This window comes from Pogona vitticeps, chromosome 8 (assembly GCF_051106095.1).
Source record: "Pogona vitticeps strain Pit_001003342236 chromosome 8, PviZW2.1, whole genome shotgun sequence".
NCBI lineage: Eukaryota > Metazoa > Chordata > Lepidosauria > Squamata > Agamidae > Pogona > Pogona vitticeps.
This window is the reverse complement of record NC_135790.1, coordinates 542900-561635: the sequence shown is the minus strand read 5'-3', so window position 1 is coordinate 561635 and position 18736 is coordinate 542900. Positions and strand designations below refer to the sequence as shown.

The window sequence follows — 18736 nt, the reverse complement described above, 5'->3', positions numbered from 1 at the left end:
TGGGCTTTCTGGCCATCTCTGTTATTAGCAGCTCAGTTGCCACAGGAGTGCATCCAAGTCCTGCTCTCTCTCCCCCCCCCCCCGCTGCCATTGCCTTTCTGCCTCGTGAGCGAGGTGGATGCAAGAGAGAGCCAACCCCTCCGTCATCACCACCCCACTCCCTCCTTGGTGTGCCTGGCATTCTGCCAGTCCTTGGCACTCGTGGGTTTGGCCCAAGAGGGTCCATGGGCCACTCAGAATGATTCTTCCACGTCACGTTCCTCTCTCAAGCCACCCCCTCCCTCTGGATAGGCCGGGAGGAGGGGCTGCTGGACCTCAGGCCTGGCTTGTCCTGGGGAGGACATCCCCTCCAGGGGGTTCCAGAGACACCTGCTTGGAAGGTTAGGAAGGGATCTGGCCGGAGCCCCCAAAGAGCCATTGTGGTCACTTGGCACTGGCAGTTCTGGCCCAGATGGGCAAGGGGCCTCGCCTGGCCTGGCCAAAGGCTGACCCCTGCAAAAAGTGTCTCTTATGTCACAGACCATGAGCGTCAAAGAAACGTGAGCTTTATGCAAGGAAGAGACTCCATAGGATGTAATTTTGGGATTAACTTTAGTAGCTGAAAATATGAACGCCTGCCCCCCCAGTCCCATTAGGATCCCCTGCACAGCCCAGCCCACCCCAGTCAGTCCACAAGGACAAATCCAAGCCAGTGGCGTAAAGGGAGCAGGACTTCACTTGGAAGAAAGCAGGGCCCTCCTTGATGGGCTACAGCCACACGTGAGCCTGGCAATGGTGCAGGGCCTGGAGGAGGAGGAGGAAAAGAAGGGAGACGTGAGGCTGGGCTCACCCCGCAGAGGGCAAGGCTCGGTGGGACCTCACAGCAGTGTGTGGCCCTGCAGAACTAAGAGCTGAGAACCACCCAGAGAGGAGTGCTCTTCTGGAGCAGGAGATCGGCCGCACCCTTGGCTTTTGCTTTTGCACTCGGCGCCTGAAAGCAGCAGAGCAGGCCTGGCTGCTTCCTGTGGGGTGGGGGCAGGCATTTTGCAACCAGCTTTGTGACGCTTGGGCTGAAATGCAGCAGCTCTGCAAGGTGACAGGGAGGCCCCCTCTCCTCGGTTTTGGATCAGAGAGCTATCAGGGGCGATGAGTCTTGGGGGTGTTCTGTGCCCCTGAAGACAGATAGGGGTGGGGGAATTGTGAGGAAGAGGGAAATGTGTTGCAGTCCTTTCTGGCTGGTGGGCAACCGATGGGCCCCTTCCGTGCCCGGCAGGGGGAGGGGTGGAGAAGAAGCACAAAGTTGGACTCGACCGATCAACCCGTCTCACCTTGCATTGTTCGGCCGCCCCCAAACTGGAGCACCAATAAATGGGGCCCCGGGCGCAAGCTGGGTCCCCGACCGAAGGCTCCTCTTCAGCCGTACAGGCGCCCAACTCCTGTTGGCAAGGCCAAAGAGGAACAGAATCAGGGGGAGGGAGGCGGCCCACCCCCACCCCTGGCTTTCTGTGTGCTTCTCTCGGGTGCCTGCGATGCTGATGCGTGTGTTCGGCCTGGACAGCCCCTGGCGCGGGTGGGGTGGGGTCTGGAAGGGATGCCCCAAGGGAGGCCCAGGTCTCCACTGCCGGGTCCCCTTCCTGGCTTTTTAGCTGGGCAGGAACCGAGGCCTGGGCAGGAACGAGTAACTGTCGAGGTGCGGTCGCTTCCCTCCCGCAGGGGCGGCTCCACAACCCCTTCGGGAGGCGCCGCATGTGCGTCACTCCTGCGCATCTCGAATTTCCCAGGGGATAAATGTGTTAGCCTGCTTGAGCAGAAGCCATTGCCTTCCTTCTTCAGCCGAGAGCTGAAGGAAGAAGGTAATTCCAGCCAGCTTCTCTCTCCTCGGCTGGGCTGGGCTGGGCTGCGCGTCGGTGCTTCCGAAGCAAAGTTCCACCGAGTGCCCAGGTGTCTCTTCTGTCCATTTCTTTGGTTCTGCTAATTGCCCGTCCCTGATGGGGTGCTGCAATGTTATGGATGCCTGGCCAGCTCTTCATCGTGTGATACTCAGCCACAGGCCCTCGTGGGTGATATGGGGGTTGTGGGTTTGGGTGTGGGTGTCTTTTATTCACCTGGAGAGCTGGGCTCTTGTGAACCATCCTACCTGGCATGTTGTCTTTGAATTCCATGGTTTTGCGAGCAGCGTGAATAACTTTGGTTGGTGCTGGTGGAGGAAACTCTTGCACTGCAAAGGAGTAGGGAGAGAAGGGCTGTCTAGGTCCTTCCTGGGCCCCCCTTTGTGCCCTTAACCCTCCTGGGCCCAGAAGTGGCCTGCCCCGTCTCCCCCTGCTGTCTGGCCACCCCTGCTAAGAAGGAGCGTCTCTCTCTCTCTCTCTCTCTCTCTCTCTCTCTCTCTCACCTCTTGCCAGTCCAGGAAACTGTCGGCACAGGCCATGAGGACGGCCGCCTCCATCTCTGCCTGGGGGGTTGGGGTGGTGGTGCGGTTGTTAGCCTGGAGAGCTGCCTTTGCCCGCTCGCTGAGGGCCAGGCAGACCTGGCATCTGCCCGCAGGGGCTGGAGGTGCCCCTCGAGGCATCTCTGTGGCAGGGAAGAACAACGCTGGGGTGAGAAAAGGGCAGCCCAGGCGGTTCCTGTCTCTGGGACGGGATGAAATGGCCCCTCTGGCCTGAAGGACGCCCCCTCCCCCGTTTCCTCTCCCGGTTCCCCACGGCTGCTGGTCTCCTCTCGGCCTCCTCTGCCCTCCCGCCCCACCCAGCCAGGAGGAGCCCCAGCCTGCCGGCCGCCTTGCCCCCTCCTTGCCAGCCAGGAAGAGGAGCCTCCCTGGGCATTGGAGGGGCTGGAAGGGGCTCCAGGGGTCATCCAGCCCAACCCCTGACAACGCAGGGCAGGCACCACTAAAGCACCCTTGACCCTTACGTGGCAGTGAACTCTGACACAAGCCTGCCCCCCCCTCCGGCCTCTGCCATACGGGAGCCCTCACACACCCCCTTTCTCGGAGGAGGGCTCCTTGTCTCACCTGCCAAACCCCCCTCCCTCCTCTGAGCACCCTTGGGAGGCTGGCAGGCGGTGGGAGGCCTGGCTGGTGGGGGGGGGCGTTCCGCCTGGGGCAGCCCAGCTGGCAAAGAAGCCGGGGCGGCCGCCGTGTGCCTGCTTCTGGAACAGCCTTGAGAGAAGGCCCCGGGGAGCTCGCTTGTGTACCTTGACCAGAGGCCTCCTCTGCCACACACATGCGGATCATCTGGCACATCAGCTGCGGCCCCAGCTTCTCCAGCAGCATGTCCACCAGGATCACGGAATATTTTTCCATCATGCACTCGCACATTCCTGTAGCCGCTAAGGGCAGAGCCCGGCACAGCTGGGACATGCTTTTGCTGATGGTCGCCTGAGGAAACAGCAAAGGGGGATGGGAGGGAGAAGGGAGAAGCGAATTTGGGGCTTTCCTGCCTTCCAGGCACACAGGGCAGGGAAATAACAAGGAGAGGCCTGGGGCAGGATCCTCTCTGTTTCTGCTGGCCCCTTGCAGGCAGGTGGCGTCGCACAAGGAGGTGCTCGCCCCTTCCTTGTGCCAAAGGCAGACCCATCCCTTCGGAAGGAACGATCCCCGGCCAGCATAACGGCCAACCTGGAGACCATCCACCTGCAAAGTGTTGCCGCCTGGGTCACATCCGCAGGATTCTCCCTTTAAGTGGCCGCAGGATGTTAAGGAGGACAGAAAGACTGTGCACTGTATGCAACTTTAAGCCTGCCAGTAATGAACGGGGCCGTCTTTTGCAAAACATGAATTTAATAGATGCATAGAAATGAGTCCACGGGGGAGAAGAGGAACTTGCACATGACCGATTCTCCAGAGCAGGAAATGTGTCCACAAGCTGGCGATGTTTGAGTCTCTCAGACCCCCATCGTCTCCTGCTCTTTCAGGTCTAGCGCTTGGTCGAAAGATCAACAGCTCAGACACCATTCTGCCATTAGTGTCCTTTTACAGTTAACAGAGTCCCAAAAAATATCACATGCATGGCGTCAAAGCAGAAATGGGTGGTGGAGTAGAAAGTACTATGAATTTGATAACAGTTCTTAATTTTTTTCAAAGACAGAGAAACAGAATACAAAACATCAAAAGGAAATAGGGAGGCTTATCTTGAAAACAGAGGAAAGAGGTGCAGAATTTGAAATTCTCTTCTCTGCCTTATGTTCCACAGCCATATAGGGTACACATAAGACTCAGGATTACCTACAAAAGAATGGATTGCATTAAACAAGACTCATCCCCAAGTACTGCCACAGGAAAATATTTTAAAAAAAAATTATAAAGCACGGGTCAAGGTTTAGATGGTCTAAAGAGGTGTTATTGCACCACAAAAAGTCATGAAACAACAGATGACATAAATCTGTTTGCAGAGGATGCAGTAAGTAAATAAAAAAATACTAAATAACAACTGGAAACGATGGGATGAGTTCCAATATTCCTCCGGGAAGGGAACTGCTTAAAAGTGAACCTGTCACCAGAACATGGATGGGATGGAGTGATGGTCACACGGGGCGACCATCCTGCCTAATGGTTTGTTCTTATTTGAGGGGCACTTGAAGATCAGAAACAAAGGCAAAAATGAGGAAATGAATTTAATGCTTTGAAGTAGCCAACCAAGAAGAAACAGGGAGCCAATGCAGAAGTGACCGGGTGCTCTCGGCTCCCGTTCTCACGCTGGCTGCTGCACGGAAAAACCTTTAGCTCAGAAGAGCTTCTGGTGTGTGTGTTGTGTGTGTTGTGTGTGTTGTGTGTGTTGTGTGTGTGTGTGTGTGTGTGAGAGAGAGAGAGAGAGAGAACGGCTTGCGGCATGAATGAGGGGACGGGGGTGGGGATGGGGGCGACCTTACCTTTGGGATGATGGATTCCACCTTCCCCATAAAGTTCCTGCAGAGCCAGCACACCGGCAGAGGGATGGGCAGTTGCTCGCCGGGGCTCCCCTGGGGAGAAAGGGGGAGGGGTGAGTGCGAGACACGCACGGTCCCAGGAGGGGGGGCAGCAACAGGAGGCGAGGGCAGGAGCCCCATCTCAGCAGATCTGGCCAAGCCACGGGGTGTGTATGGGGGGGGGTGCTCTGCCCGCGCAGGGACACAGGGGCTTTGGGCGCCTTCCCACACCGGACAGCCTCCACCTGGGCCTCCTGCAGGGCTGCCTGCCCCCCCATGGCACCCCCCCGCTTAAAGCCCAACCCGAGCCTTCGTCCTCCCCAGCCAGGGGCTCGGGACTCATTGCCAGGCTCCCATCCTCGCTGACCCTCCGTCACGCTGCGTCTCTGCCCGGCGGTCCCCCACCTCGCCTGCTCAGCAGACTTGAGAGAGCAGCGCCTTCTCGGGGGGGGGCAGATCCTCAGAAGCCTCCCGGGCCACCCCAGGGCCTCCTTGGGCCTGATGCCTCCCTCGGCAGCTGCCACGGGCTCACCCCTTTCCCGAGAGCCCCTTCCCTTAACCGGAGTGGAGGGCTCATCACCTGGGCCTGGCTGTTGTGCAGGATGAGACCTTTGCCTTGCCGTGGGGGCCAAGGGAGGCGCCAGAGTTCTGGGCTCCGGGGGCGGGAGGTGTCCTTCTTCCCCAGCGGGTCCGAGGGGCAGAGGCTCACCTGGGCACAGACGGCCTCTGGTTTCTGAAGATAGGAAAGGTGGAGAAATAAACCATGACCGGCTGCCCTATCCTGGGGAAAGGCGTGTGGGGGGGCCACATTGGAGGTCTGTTCCCTGTGAAAGAGGGGAGGGGGGTGCGGGAAATGAGCCAGAAGGCTTGCCCAGGTGTGCTTCCCGCCGGGGCACTCTCCTGGTGCTGCTCACAGGGGGCGCCGAGCGGCGGCTTGAGGGTCTCTGGTCTCCCTCCCTTGGACTGTTCTTTGGGCTCTTGCTCTTCCCGTCGGATGGCCCTCCAGTCAAGGATCCTGCCCCACCAACAGCTGGGGAGTGTGGGGCCACTCCAGAGCAGGATGGGCTCCCCCTTGCTTCCTTGTCTACCTCCCCCGCTTCCAGAGTCGACTCCATCCTGGGGGTGAAGCAACTGCTTGGCCTGCATCCGGGAAGTCACAGCTTACCATCTGTTCTTCCAGGCTGGCAATTAAGAGCCCGTAGTAGGTGTCCACCAGGGCCTGGCAGCGGGGGACCAGCGTCTGCAGTGGCAAGGTGGTGCATTCGTTCTCCAAATACTTCTGGATTTCTTTCTGCACAGAACAGGGGAACGTGAGCAGTGGAGAGGGGCTGCCAGGGGAGGGGCAGAGCCTTCTCCCGGATGCCAAGATCTGCCTTCAGGGTTGTCAGCCTGACTTCTGCACCCGGGGGCAATGAGAATCAATTAAAATCTCTTTGTTTGTCTAAAAAGAGGACACCCGGTGGATTTGGAAGCAGAGGGGGTGGGGTGGGGGTTTGCAGGAAACCAATGATTTAATCACGGATGTTGAATTGAAGTACATACAAACCCCAGGAGCCTTGCCCTTCTGCAAGAGGTGTTTTTCCTTCCTTGCCCCCTTTCTCTCACACCCGGGGGGCGGGGAGTGTGGCACACCTGCTCCTTTTCAGATAAGGTGCCTGCTGCTGTGCAAGGGGCAGGAGGTGGGGTACAAGCACCTTCGAAACGACGGTTTCATTTGGATAAGCACAGGATTTGTTTGCTCCGTTCAGACCCGTGGGTGATTAGTCAGCTATCAGACTGGGAAACCCAAGGAAGCTGCTCGCACGAGAGAACAGGCCCTTTTTCCTTGAGTGCCCCCCCCATGAGAAAGGAGCAAACTCCACCGCCCCTGAGCTTTGGGGAACCCCAAGAATAGCTCCAGAGACCTCCAAACTCTTCCTCTCCCAGAATCACCTTGAAGCTGGACTCCTTGGCGATGCGGATGAAAAGGGTGACGATCTGTTTACAGTCTGCACAGGTGTCCTCCTGGGGGAAAGGCGAGGTGGTCCATCAGGCAAGGGGTGGGGGTCCGGGGGCCTTGGCCCAACGGCTGAGACCCTGCCCGCCTCTCCCCAAGCTCTTCTCACCTCGTGCAGGCCCTGCAGCTGCCTTGTCCCCAGGTCTCCCGTCTCCCACCGCCAGGGCCACTCCCCCCCCCCGTCCTTCCTCCCGGCTGCCACACACGAAAAGGGCACAGGGAGAAACCTGGGTTGGGCGAGGGTGGGGGCAAACGGGGATAGACACCTACATTGATGGCAGGGCCCCATCCTTTCTGCATGCAGTGGTCCAAAGCACCACACTGGATAGCCGTCACCAGACTCCTGCACCAGTATGTGGGGCCCTCGGCACATCCGTCCTCCCCAGGGATCTTCCTGGCCAAGGCTAGAAAGGAAGGGGAAAACCTTTGGTATGGACACAGCTGCCAGATGGACAGAAGGACGTCTGGGAGGGAGATACGCTGCCCAGGGCCTCAGGGGGCAGGCTGGTGCCTCCTCGGCAGGACACAGGCAACACCCCCCCTTTCTCACACACAAGGTTTGAACCCCCATCTGCCCAGCCAGATCCAGTCCGGCACCGCACCAGCAGCAGCTAATTCCTGCTCTGTGTACTTGTAGAGCGCTTTGCACAGACCATCTTTGCACGGCCCCGTCATCTGCTGCCTCCCTGTTGCCCACGCGGGCAAGGAGGGGAGCTGAGTCCCGCGGAAGGGGGACAGAGCTCATACTGTCACTTGGGGTGAGCGTAGTCTGCCAGGCTGCACTTTGGAGGAATTCGCAAAGAACCTGCCCTTTCCGTACGGCCAGCAGAAACATTCACAACCCCTGCACCAATCTCGAGTATTTTAGGGCTGGCATTTTGGGGTCTATGAATTGTTAGGATCAGGAACGAACCCAGGAATGAACAAAGGCAGCTACTTTTGCTGTCGGGAGATAGTCTGCCCATTTATCAGGAGCACTGCTCTTCAGTAGACAAAGGCTTTCTAGAAAACGGGGGAATTAGAGGTAAGTTTTAGGGTGGAAAAGGCACTAGGAAAAGGGTTATCCCAGGGCCAGACTCTGAGTCCAGCCCAGCTGGCCATTGGGGCCCTCCAGGGGTTCTAGCAGGAGCTTTGTTTAAACACGCGTGCACGCCCGCCCGAGACACACACCACAAAGCAAGATCTCCTAGTCCTCTTGAAGGAGGGTGTGGTTCCAAACTGGAGCCAAGGGACCTGCCTCCCTTCCCCAGGCTCAGAGCCTGCGGGACCCTGCACAACCGGGGGAACTGAGGCAGGCGGTTCGCCACACCCCACCCAGAGCTACAGCCTCCCTTCACACACACACCCATAGAAACACCCCAGGCCAATGACTGGTGCCCTTCATTTGCTTCAGAGGCACGCGAAATGCGAATTCTATCTGTAATGTCTAGGAGATAAAGGTTCCCGCGAGGGAGAGAATGAAAGACTGTCCTCCACATCAAGTCGGGATGTGGCGAAAATCCCCGGAGAGGCTCCTCGTTCACCTGCCTGATCCGTGGGACAAACCTCCCGGTTTCTCTGAGCATCCTGGCTGACGCTAAACGCTACCCCGGAGGGGGCTCACCTGGGGTGCCGCACAGCAGGGCGAGCAGGAGCAGCTGCCACATGGCGGAGGGAGGCGTTGAGGGACAGGGCTGGATGGGGATATGCCAAGGGCTTCGGAGGGGCCCTTTTTATCCTTGGGCTGGCCAGAAGGACGTGGAAGAGGGGCAGTGGAGCCCAGCCAATGGGGGAGGCCTCTGGGCACCCCTCCCAGCCCCAAGCATCAAGTGACTCGCCTCTTGAGTTTCGGTCTGACTCAAGCTTGTTTTCCTCCTCGGAAGAGGGGCCACCTTGGAGATCGAAGGCAGGGAGCCTTCCCTGGGAACAAGGCGGCCTGCTCGCTCATAAATAAATAAATAAAATAAATAAATAAAATCCTGCTGGCCCATGTCGGGGCTTGGGCAAAGCACCGCAGTGTGGGTTGGGATTTGCTAACGCCTGGTGCCCCGTTTGCATTCACAGCCCTGCCGGCCCTGGAAATCCCTCGCCCCTCACTCAACACCGGCTGTTTTCCTTTGGTGCTTCTGCGCCAGCTGTTGAGCCTGGAATGGGCCATCCCTGCGCTCATCTTTCACAGAGCATCACTCTCTCCCCATCTCCATCCTTCTCACTCTCTCTGGAGATGCTGGTGGGAGGTTCCGGGAGTTTTAGTCTTAGCAGGTGACATTTCCGGGATGTGGTTACGACAGCCACGGGCCCCTCTGCTCAAGGTCCACAGATCAAAAATGCCTTGTGCTTATGTGGAACTTCTCGACGTTCAAAGAACATCACATATATCCTCTCAGGTCATGAATGTGGTCGCCTTGCCAGGCCTACGTAGCTGAAAGGGCCTCTGCTTCTCTATCGACCCTCTGGCGTCTCCCCTCGCGCTCTCAGGGGGAGCAGGTGGGAAATGAGGAAGGAGGAGACCTTTCCAGGGACAGCAGCCCACCTTTGACAAATCCCTCCCCAGAGAAGTCACTTACTTTTATCTTTTTTGATTCCAGAAGACACAGGACACGCAGACATGTACGATAACAGCACTGTGAAAATTGAGGAAAGTCAAGACCAAAGTTGAGACTCTTGGGACCAGAAGATGTCCATTAACCACCTACTTTGGAGAGGCCAGTTTGAGGAAACCTGCTTTACAACGTGTGTGTGTGTGTGTGTGTGTGTGTGTGTGTGTGTGTGTGTGTGTGAGAGAGAGAGAGAGAGAGAGAGAGAGAGAGAGAGAGAGAGAGAGAGAGAGAGAGGTGGTGGGGTAACCAAGGAAGGCAAAATGAGTTAAAGACCAAGGGATTCAAGATAAAAAGCAGAAGGTTAGAATACTTTGGCCGCCTAACGAGAAACAAGGATTGCAGAAGGTTTGTTTTACTGGGTAAAATAAACGAAGAAATGCAGGAAGGACAGGACTGGATGAGTGGAAGAAAATGAGAAAAAGGTTTGGATGCAACACCTCAGCCTTTTCTATAGCTGATGGATCCAGAGTCCAAGTCACCCTGAGGCACTCCAGTCTCCAGCAGGAAGCGGAGGAAGAGGCAGAAAGAGAAGCCGAGGATCCCGTGTTGAGGGAGCGAGGGGCAGAAGGGAAGGGCCCATCCCTGGTAAAGTCTTGCCGGGCTGTCAGTGGTGGGCACACGAGCGGAGCTCTCGACTGTGGCCCAAGCAAAGGGGATGAAACTTGTCGGTGAGGGTAGAAACTCAGGCCACATAAACCCAAATTATTTAAGGCTTTAGGCTTCAAAGGGTGAGCTGACCCCCATCTCTGCTCTCAAGGTAACCACTACCACGCCCAACATTTTAGCTGGGGTGCCGTTCCATTCAGTCCAGTTTGCTAACTGTGCTGGTGTCGTATGTTGCTGCCAACAAGGCTGAGAGGTGTTTCACTGAAAGAGAATGTCTTTCATGCCTCTGAAGCTGATCCACAGACGGAGAAATAAACACCTCCATCATCATACATACGCCAAGGTAGCCTCCAGCTGTGGAAGTGTGGGGCCGAAATGCACAAGGGTGCTTCTTTGTCTAAACGATCAGATTATGAAAGATGGAATGAAGACGCCACCTGACATTTCTCAAAATGGAAACCAGTTGATTGGCTACCAGGAAATAATGAATATTTCTTCATTGACTTCAATGGGTAATGTGCTATAAAAGACTTGTTACTGCTGCTAAACAACGACCTGAATATTGATACTGCTGGTATCATCCTTTTTATACACCTTGGTATCTGGCCTTTTTAAAAAATTCAAACAGTGTATTATTTGGATGAAGCAGAGGGAGTCATGCCAGGCCATGTTGGGAGCAACGCCTGGACCAGAGGTTGGCTGGGTCAATTCTGACCACCGCCAGCACCACTGAAGCTACGCACCTCTGAGGACTGAGGGTCTGCAGAGCTAATTCTGTTTTTTTCCCCTGGTGCCACACAATTTCTCACCCAAGTTGAGTGTTTGCTCCTGGGATGCTGGCGCCAACCCCCTCAAGTTGCAGAAGCCAATGGTGGTGGTGGTGGTGAGGCTGAGAGAACAGGTATTGGAGGGGGGGGACAGCAGAAGCCGTGCATTCCAGAGCAGGGGATGGGCAAAAGCCGTGCGTCGTAGGACAGATTGTCTCCCACGAGGATGAATGTCAGCCTCGGTCCTTGGCTCAGCTGCTCCTCCAGATGAGTGGGACTCTTGAAATGGGCTCATGCAGCTGAGCAAACAGGACCTGAATGGAGCCATTCAGCACTCCCCCGGTGGGTGAGGCCTTGGAGGGCCATTGGCACCCTGTCCTTCTCCTTCTCTCCTTCTTTCTCTCCCCACTCACTCCTGGGAGGAGCAGGCTAGGATGGGCTCTTTGCCAGGACATTCAGGGACACTCCAGTGAGGGCGGCTTCCTTTCGCCAGGCTGTCCAATACATTTCGACTTAAAATGGCACCCTCTTGAGCCATCTGCATCTGAAGACATTTTCCAGGATTAATTTCTAAAACAAATGGACATTGTGTATTGTTTAATCGTGTCCTACTCTTCGTGACCCCACAGACCAGAGCACACCAGGCCCTCCTGTCTTCCACGGCCTCCCAGAGTTTGGTCAAATTGTGTATACCTCAGCACAAAAGACAGACACGGACCCTCCAATGCCAGCAAGGCACAGCCTAGAAAGAGAAAAGGAGCAGGGCAGGCAGAGTATCAGAAGGGAGGCGTTTTTAAACAGATATTTCAAATATTCAGCTTTTGAAAAGGTATACGAGGGTGGCAGACTGCGTGTGTTGGCTCCCAGCTTGCCATAGCTGACCAAATTTCTCACATGAAGCAGCGCCATGAAATGCTAACGTGCCCCACTGATTTTCATGAGCTCTGTGTCTGGGTGACTTGGCACAGATAAAAACCTGCCCTCTCAGCAGCGATGGAGGCAGAATTGCTTTGCCACGACATGTCTTTCACACAGGATGAGCCCTTGCACCGGGAGCATCCCTACAAACGGGGCATCTCATCCCTCCGTTCCCACAGACAGGAGGAGTGGAGTGGAGTGGTTGCTGGCTTCGGTGGAGAGCTACAGGTTATTCCTTTCCATTTGGAATGTAAATGTTTATTTTACTTGACATCTGCTGTTTATATGCATCACTATTCAGACCACTCTGGGCAGTTCACAACAAAATAAACAGCAATAGCACATTAAGTAATATCCACATAAACATAACAATATTTCCATATTTGAACTATGTCTTTGTAAAAGGGAGAGGGCATAAGTCAGCAGAAGAATTAATGTATTTTTGGAGTGGAATGGGGTGAAAAGAGATCAAAAGTATATATTTGGTTATCTGGTCCCAAGGATGATGGTGGCACGGGGGTGGGGGGCAGGATTTTAGTAGTATTGTATGGTATGCATGTACACACATTTATGTTAGCTTTATTATTGTTTTTCTTTAATAAAATTTAAAAAACATAACAACATAAAAATCAGAATAAAAATCTATCAATCAATTAAACTTAACAAGAAACAAACAACACAGAAAACTGTTAATAAAAGCAAGATGGCACACCTGGTAACTTAAAGGCTGCAAGAATCCTTGCACTCTGCTGATGTAGGATCTTGAAATGCCTTTCGGAATAGCCAGGTTTTCAAGAGTCTCTTAAAAGTCGCCAGCAAAGGGGGCGGATGAATTCTTGGGCCGGAGACTGTCCCAAGGATGTGGCGCAATTGCCGAGCAGGCCCCGCTTCTTCCTGGTCTTCTCTTTCTGGGCCTCTCTTGGGGTCAATGACCTCCACCGTCCAGCCGGGGATGGTCAAGCAGGTTGGGAAGGAGGTGTTCGGCCAGGTATCCAGGAGAGTAAGGATAATCTGAAACCCTTTGGGGAAGAGGCTGAGACTTGGCCAATATTTCTGTGTGCCCTCCAGTCAGTTCCAGCTTGCAGTGACCATGACAGGTTTTGGTTTTTTTTTTTTTTAAGCCAAAGGAATAGTTTGACCAGAGCCTTCCCTGCCGCCACGAGCCCCCAGGCAGCGCTGCCCAGCCAGCAGGGCACCCACCCACCTGCCCGGCCACCGTGTGCCCGCATGGCTGGGAGCCACCCTGATGCCCGGAGAGGCTTTGAGGGAGGAGCCGGGGCTCCTTATGGGCAAGCCTGCATCGGGCTTCTCTCTCAGGGGGACAAAGAACGACTTGCGTTTCCCATCTCTCAGAGGGGTGTTTGTTTGTTCCTTTATAGTGCTTGCACAGTTCTTGAGTTAGCTGTAAATGCTGTCTTTTAATTATATAAACCACTGTCCCACACTCATTGTTTTCTGCTTTAAATCCTGTCTCTCAGGCATGTCAGCTGCCTTGGGTCCTTTTTAAGGACAAAGGTGGGGTAAAATGGTTTTAAGTACATAAATAAAAGCACTCCTTCCCCCCTCCCCCTCCCGCTCTGCCCGGGCCTCGATCCGGCGGCCCTTCGGTCCCTGCCTTCCTCGGCGCCGGGGCCCGTTTTTCAAACCGAACAGCTGGCCGGGAGGGGGCGGGGCTGGACCCGCTTCCCATTAGCCCGTCGGGCGTGGGCGGGGAGAGAGGCAGCCAATCGGAGGGCGGCCCAGACCCCCCGGCCGTTGGGAGGAAGGCGCCTCCGCATGCGCAGTGCAGACGCCGGGGCGCTCCTCCTCGGTGCCTGCCGGGGCTTCGGGGCGGAAAGGGGCGCGCGCGGGGCCGGCGAGGGAGACCCGCCGCCTGCCCGCCTCCCGCCCGGAGGGGAGCGGAGGGGAGGGGAGGGGAGGGGGGGCAGCAGCAGCAGCAGCAACTGGTCTCCCGCCGGACAGGGCAACGGGCCGCCGCCGCCGCCGCCGCCATCATGGTGTCCTGGATCCTGTGCCGCGCCGTGGAGTGAGTGGGAAGGGAAGGGGAAGGGCGGCGGCGGCGGCGAGGGTCCCCCGGTCTGGGGGAGTGGGAGTGGGAGAGGAGGAGGTTGCTCGGGGTGGGGTGGGGGGGGGAAGAAGCCAGCTCGCCTCCCCGCCCGGCGGAGGTCCCGCTCAGCCCCCCCTCCCCGCCTCCCCGGGGGCTGCGGCCGCTCCCTCCCTCCCTCCCCGGGCTGGCCGGCTGGCTGGCCGGGGTCTCTCCTTTGGCGGCCCAGGGTCTGCCGGGAGCTCCGCGCCCTCGGGGGTTGCCCGGTGGAGGCCCCAGCGGGGGCCCCGCACCCCCTCGCCCCGCCCGGCCTCCAGGAAGGAAGGAAGGAAGGAAGGAGCTCCCCCCCTCCCCGGCCGGGGCTGACCGGAGGAGCCGGTTGAGCCGGCCCGAGCCTGCCCTGCCCTGCCCGGGGTGGAGCAACCGTTGGGCCGCCCGCCGGGGCTGTTTTGGGTCGGGAGACGGGAGAGGCGCTCCTTCCTTCCTTCCTTCCTTCTCCCGGCGGGGCCGCCATGGTCCTGGAAGCCCTGAAGGCCCAGGCCCGGCACTGGGGGCGGCGGGGCTGCCTCTGGTTCCTGGCGGGCCTCTACCGGTGCTGGCCGGCCGCCCTGACCCCTCCGCTCCGTTACAGGCTGGTCTTGGGGATGCTCTACCCGGCCTACGCCTCCTACAAGGCCGTGAAGACCAAGAACATCCGGGAATATGTAAGTGGCAGGAGGGCTGGGGGGGGGGAGAAGAAGGGGCTGGACGGGGGCAGACGAGGCTTTAGGGTCCCTCCCTAGAGACCCCGACGTAGGGGGTCGCTGCCCCACAGCGGGACTGCCTTTTCCAGGGTGACCCAGGTGGAGGGGGCAAAACCCGCCTAACGCTTCTCCCGCTCTTCCGCAGGTGCGCTGGATGATGTACTGGATCGTGTTTGCGCTCTTTATGGCAACGGAGGCCGTGGCGGAAGCCTTCCTTTCTTGGTGAGTGTGGCAGCCCCCCCCCCCCCCATGGCACAGGGCACCGCCCGGAGGCCACGGGCCGGCCGGCAACCTCCTAGGCTGGCGAGGGTGAGCTGCCCCCTCTCTGGACGCATGCCGTACAATTCTGAGGTCAGAGGCTGGTGTAAAGGCCCCCCACCCATGACCCTCTGGTCTAAACCCTGTACTTGGTGTGCTATAACGTAACTTCTGTTGCACCTAGCTCTTGTAACTTATAACTCACTGTATTTCCCAAGTTATCTGCGGCTAGTTATGCCTGCTGGGGGCTTCCGGGAAAACCCCCCCTCCCCCCCCCCCGGCCTTCCTCAGTCTCATGGCTCCATCTTCTGTTGAGCAGGTTCCCCTTCTACTACGAGATCAAGATGGCCTTTGTGGTGTGGCTGCTGTCTCCATACACCCGGGGGGCCAGCCTCCTCTACCGCAATTTTGTGCATCCCACATTGTCCCGTAAAGAGAAGGTAAAGGCCCCTCTTTTCTTCTTGTCCAGCTCAGGGGAGAGTAGGGGCCACCAGGGCCAAGTCCGTGTCCAGTGGAGGCCCTTCGGCTTCCCTTCCAGGGAAGACGACCTGGAAGCAGCTGCTTTCGGCCCCGTTCTGAGTCGGAGCCGGATCCTGCTGGGATGAGGCTGAGGGCAGAGACCCCCACTTGGCCTCGGGGGCAGAGGGAGCCCCAGTGGGTGGGTCCCCTTGTCTGCTGCCTGCTCCATAAGCATGTTGGGGATTTCACATGGTCCGCCTCCCTCTTTCTCTGCAGGAAATTGACATGTTCATCCTCCAGGCAAAGGAGCAGAGCTACGAGACCCTCGTGAACTTTGGGAAGAAGAGCCTCAATGTAGCGGCCACCGCTGCGGTCCAGGCGGCCACGAGGGTAAGCAAACTCATACACCCCCCCCAAAAAAAAACCTAGCTTGAAAGGCCTTGCCAGCACCCAGCCAGAAGGTGGGTGGTTTTTAACTAGGACACAGTGGCCGTTCCTGTTTGCCTAGATGCCACTCGTGAGACGTTTCATCACCCGGGAGAGAAGGCGGGCAGGTGTCCTGCTTGTTAGGAGTTGCTAACAGGGAGAGGAAGGACATGTCAGGCCTCTGGTTGAGACTGTGGCGCTCAGGGCTGGCAGCTGGATTACGCCTCCGGAAGTGGGTGGGCCCTTCCCTTGATGTCTATCCAGCAGGGCTCCGACGGGTGGTATTCTTGAATGACAAACACGGTTGTGTGTTCTCTGCTGTCACCGAGGGCCACAACAGATGACCTTTTCCTGCCTCTTTTGATGTGTCTCCCTTCCCCTGACGGCCTCATTCTGCTGTGCTTAATCTTCTTGACACTTGTGATGCTTTAAAGCCTGGTTTGCAGGCCTCTCCAGTGTCCTGAGGCCACCCCGTTCTTGCCTCTGGGAAATGGGTTCCGATCATCAAAGCAGCCTTGTCCTGCCCCCTCCTTTCTCTCCTCCTTCCTCCCCTGGGCAGGGTCAGGGCGCCCTGGCTGGCCGCCTGCGTAGCTTCAGCATGCAGGATTTGAGCTCCATCCCGGACACGGAGCCCGTGCATTACTCCGACCCGCTGTACCTGGAGGAGGAGCAGGAGCTCTGCCGACGTCCCATTGGTCAGAGGGCTGGCGGAAGAGGTGGGTCGTCCCCCTGGGAGCAGCGCTCTTCCCGCTTGGGACAGCCCCCCGTGGAGCAGGAGGAGGGGTCCCTCGGTTCTTTGCCCACAGCAGCTGCCGAGAGGGGGGGTTTGCGGGCAGGGAGTGGGGTGGGGGTGGGAGTGGACTGTGCCGCTCCTCCCCTGCCGCTCAACACAAGGCCAAGAGAGGGTGCCCAACCTGGCTTGATAGCGAGAGGCTCTCGGCTCCCTGGTGAGGCTTGTCGGTCGCAGGCCAGAGAGTCAGCAGCTGTTCCCTCCCGCAGGACACAGGACGGTTGCCCAGCCCTTGGGGTCAGACAGCCATGAGGAGGACTGCTGGTCAGACTCTGAGCTCTCTGCAGGCCCGCGCACTCGCAAGAAGGACCCTGTGCCCTTGAAGCCGCTGGCGAGGAGCCAGAGCCTCCGCGTGGTGAAGAGGAAGCCGCCGATCAAGGAGGTACGGCTTGGGCGGGATGGGCAGCCCCCGCGTCGACCCGCCTGGCGAGCAGCTGCCAGCACAGCTGGGGAAGCTGCGTGGCCTTGGGAGGGGGCCGTCCAGCGCGGGACTTGATCCTTCCCCCAAGGCCACCCGTCCTGATGTCTGGGAGCAAAGGCTATGCACGCTCTGCTGAGGCAGGAGGGAAAGGGGCCCTCCCTTCCCAAAGACTCTTCTGCTTTCCCTCCCCACAGGGCTCCGCTCGGCTGGTGCGAAGTCGGCCCAGAAAGAGGGCGGACGATCAGGAGAGCTAAGCTGCCTGCGGGAGCAGCAGCTGCAGCAGCCCTGGCACATGTGGGACCAGCGGCCTGAGCCCGCACAGGGCACGGCTGGATGCGGGGAGTGCCGAAGGGCTTGGCAGCTTGCATTGTTTCCTTGGAGGGGTGGGGGGGGGGGCGATGGCTGTGAACAAGGATGGAGCTGTTGTGTGTTCAGGATGTCTGCTCCCTAAATTCACCCAGAGCCCCCTAGGCAGAAGGGTGGGACTGGCAGCCCCCAAGGCTTAACCGGGGTTAAACCAGCTCTTCCTGGGCTGCTCCCGCTCTGAACCACACAAAAACTTCCCTGCTGCACCATGGGAGCCTCAAGGCTCTCTGTGGCTGACAGAGGTGCCCAGGAGAGGGGGTTCCGTTGGGGGCGGCCCCTCTACAGCCTAGCAGTGGTGGGGACTCGCCTTCCTAGGCACCTGTGCCTTGCGGCTCCCACCATGCAGCGGGCAGGTTTTCTTGCAGTTCAGAGCAGGATCTGCAGAGGAAACCCAATATCCTTTGGGCTGGAGGGCTTTCACTCTCACCGGTCTGCCTGTGGGGAGGGGAGGGGTTCTGGGTGGATTCTGGGAGTGGACATCCCAGCCCTGGCTGCCGATGCCTTTCTGAGGCTTCTCTGGTCAATACCCCTGGTGGAAGCCGCCCTGGGAACCTCTCCTGTGCCATAGCTCCTCTGCCCGCCTCCAAATGGTGCCTTGGAGCAGACAGGTGTCAAATGATTCCCCCCCCCCCCGTTGGGCTCACGTACACAGGGTCCTCCCCTCCCACCGCGTGCCTTTGCTGACCCACATTCACTGTGCCACATCCTGACCTGCCTTTTCAAGACAGCAGGTCTGCAGAGATCGCTGTTCAGAAGAAGCCAGGCCCTTGGTTTGCTCCTGGCTGCTCTGAACAGCTGCCGAGGACCACCTGGAGTTGGACGCTTTCCATGGTGGGTTTGGGGTGCAGGAATAGGAAACCAAAGAAAACCTCTGAGTTTCTGACCGTGACCCAAACCTCACTTAGGATGCCTTGGATTGGTTATCCAATCAGTCTCACCCTGCTGTGAATACACTAACTTTTGGCTACTTGAAGACCATCACTGGCTAGGACCTTAAGTGCATTTGTTCATTTTAGTATATTTTTAAATAAAAGCATCTTTCTTCTAGCATGGCTTTGTAATTGTTTATTTTTTTAAAAAAAACACCTTCTGAATGAGGGAGAGGAGGGCGTCAGAGAGCTGCAGAGGAAGCCATTCACACAAGGCCAGGACTCCAGGTAAGGTCAGAGATCCTGACACTTCAATCTCTCTCCAAAGTACAGAACGTTACAGACCTCTAGGGAAATTGCAGAAGCCACAGCTGGCATTCACCCCAATTGAGGGTTAAATTCAGGATGAAACCAGATGGTCTTCCCCAATTTCATCAATATCATCCCATCCCAGTGTCAGGGTGTGAATGCCTTGCCAATGTTGCAATACAGTAATTCCAGACAACAACAGCTTGTTTAATTCTAGAAGTTTTTGTTTTAACAACATATTTTGTGCCTATGCAACATAGAAGCAAAGTTTTGAAACATTCAGAAGAAAAACTGTAGCCACAAA

At 57.3% G+C, this 18736-nt stretch overlaps 2 protein-coding genes across 3 annotated transcripts; one reads left to right on the top strand and one right to left on the bottom strand.

The window, feature by feature from the left end:
- Positions 1–637: 637 nt before the first annotated feature.
- Positions 638–8617, bottom strand: SFTPB (surfactant protein B). Its single transcript, XM_072979123.2, has 11 exons — positions 8481–8617; positions 7148–7281; positions 6814–6885; positions 6047–6172; positions 5462–5614; positions 4846–4935; positions 3172–3355; positions 2372–2550; positions 2117–2197; positions 1308–1415; positions 638–783 (listed from the first exon to the last, which is right to left on the bottom strand). Exons 1-11 carry the CDS (start codon positions 8521–8523, stop codon positions 748–750), a joined length of 1206 nt encoding a protein of 401 aa, XP_072835224.2. The 5' UTR covers positions 8524–8617; the 3' UTR covers positions 638–747.
- Positions 8618–13520: 4903 nt separating this feature from the next.
- Positions 13521–18304, top strand: REEP4 (receptor accessory protein 4). 2 transcript variants are annotated; one of them, XM_078379718.1, is made up of 8 exons: positions 13521–13773; positions 14423–14495; positions 14680–14756; positions 15112–15232; positions 15528–15641; positions 16237–16393; positions 16677–16849; positions 17058–18304. In XM_078379718.1, the coding sequence occupies exons 1-8, from the start codon at positions 13742–13744 to the stop codon at positions 17337–17339; spliced, it is 1029 nt and encodes a 342-aa protein (XP_078235844.1). In that variant the 5' UTR covers positions 13521–13741; the 3' UTR covers positions 17340–18304. The 2 variants fall into 2 exon arrangements, with proteins under 2 accessions (XP_078235844.1, XP_072835236.1); XM_072979135.2 differs by having other exon boundaries at positions 13525–13773; positions 17083–17275.
- Positions 18305–18736: the final 432 nt, after the last annotated feature.

Excerpts from the sequence above, each read along its gene's own strand:
- SFTPB (XM_072979123.2), bottom strand. The coding sequence starts at position 8,523 with ATGTGGCAGCTGCTCCTGCTCGCCCTGCTGTGCGGCACCCCAG. Across the intron at positions 2,551-3,171 it reads AGAGGAGGCCTCTGGTCAAG|AGATGCCTCGAGGGGCACCT; the intron begins GTACACAAGCGA and ends TCCCTGCCACAG. Across the intron at positions 784-1,307 it reads GGGCGGCCGAACAATGCAAG|GCCCTGCACCATTGCCAGGC; the intron begins GTGAGACGGGTT and ends CTCCTCCTCCAG.
- REEP4 (XM_078379718.1), top strand. The coding sequence starts at position 13,742 with ATGGTGTCCTGGATCCTGTGCCGCGCCGTGGA. Across the intron at positions 15,233-15,527 it reads CATTGTCCCGTAAAGAGAAG|GAAATTGACATGTTCATCCT; the intron begins GTAAAGGCCCCT and ends CTTTCTCTGCAG. Across the intron at positions 15,642-16,236 it reads CGGTCCAGGCGGCCACGAGG|GGTCAGGGCGCCCTGGCTGG; the intron begins GTAAGCAAACTC and ends TCCCCTGGGCAG.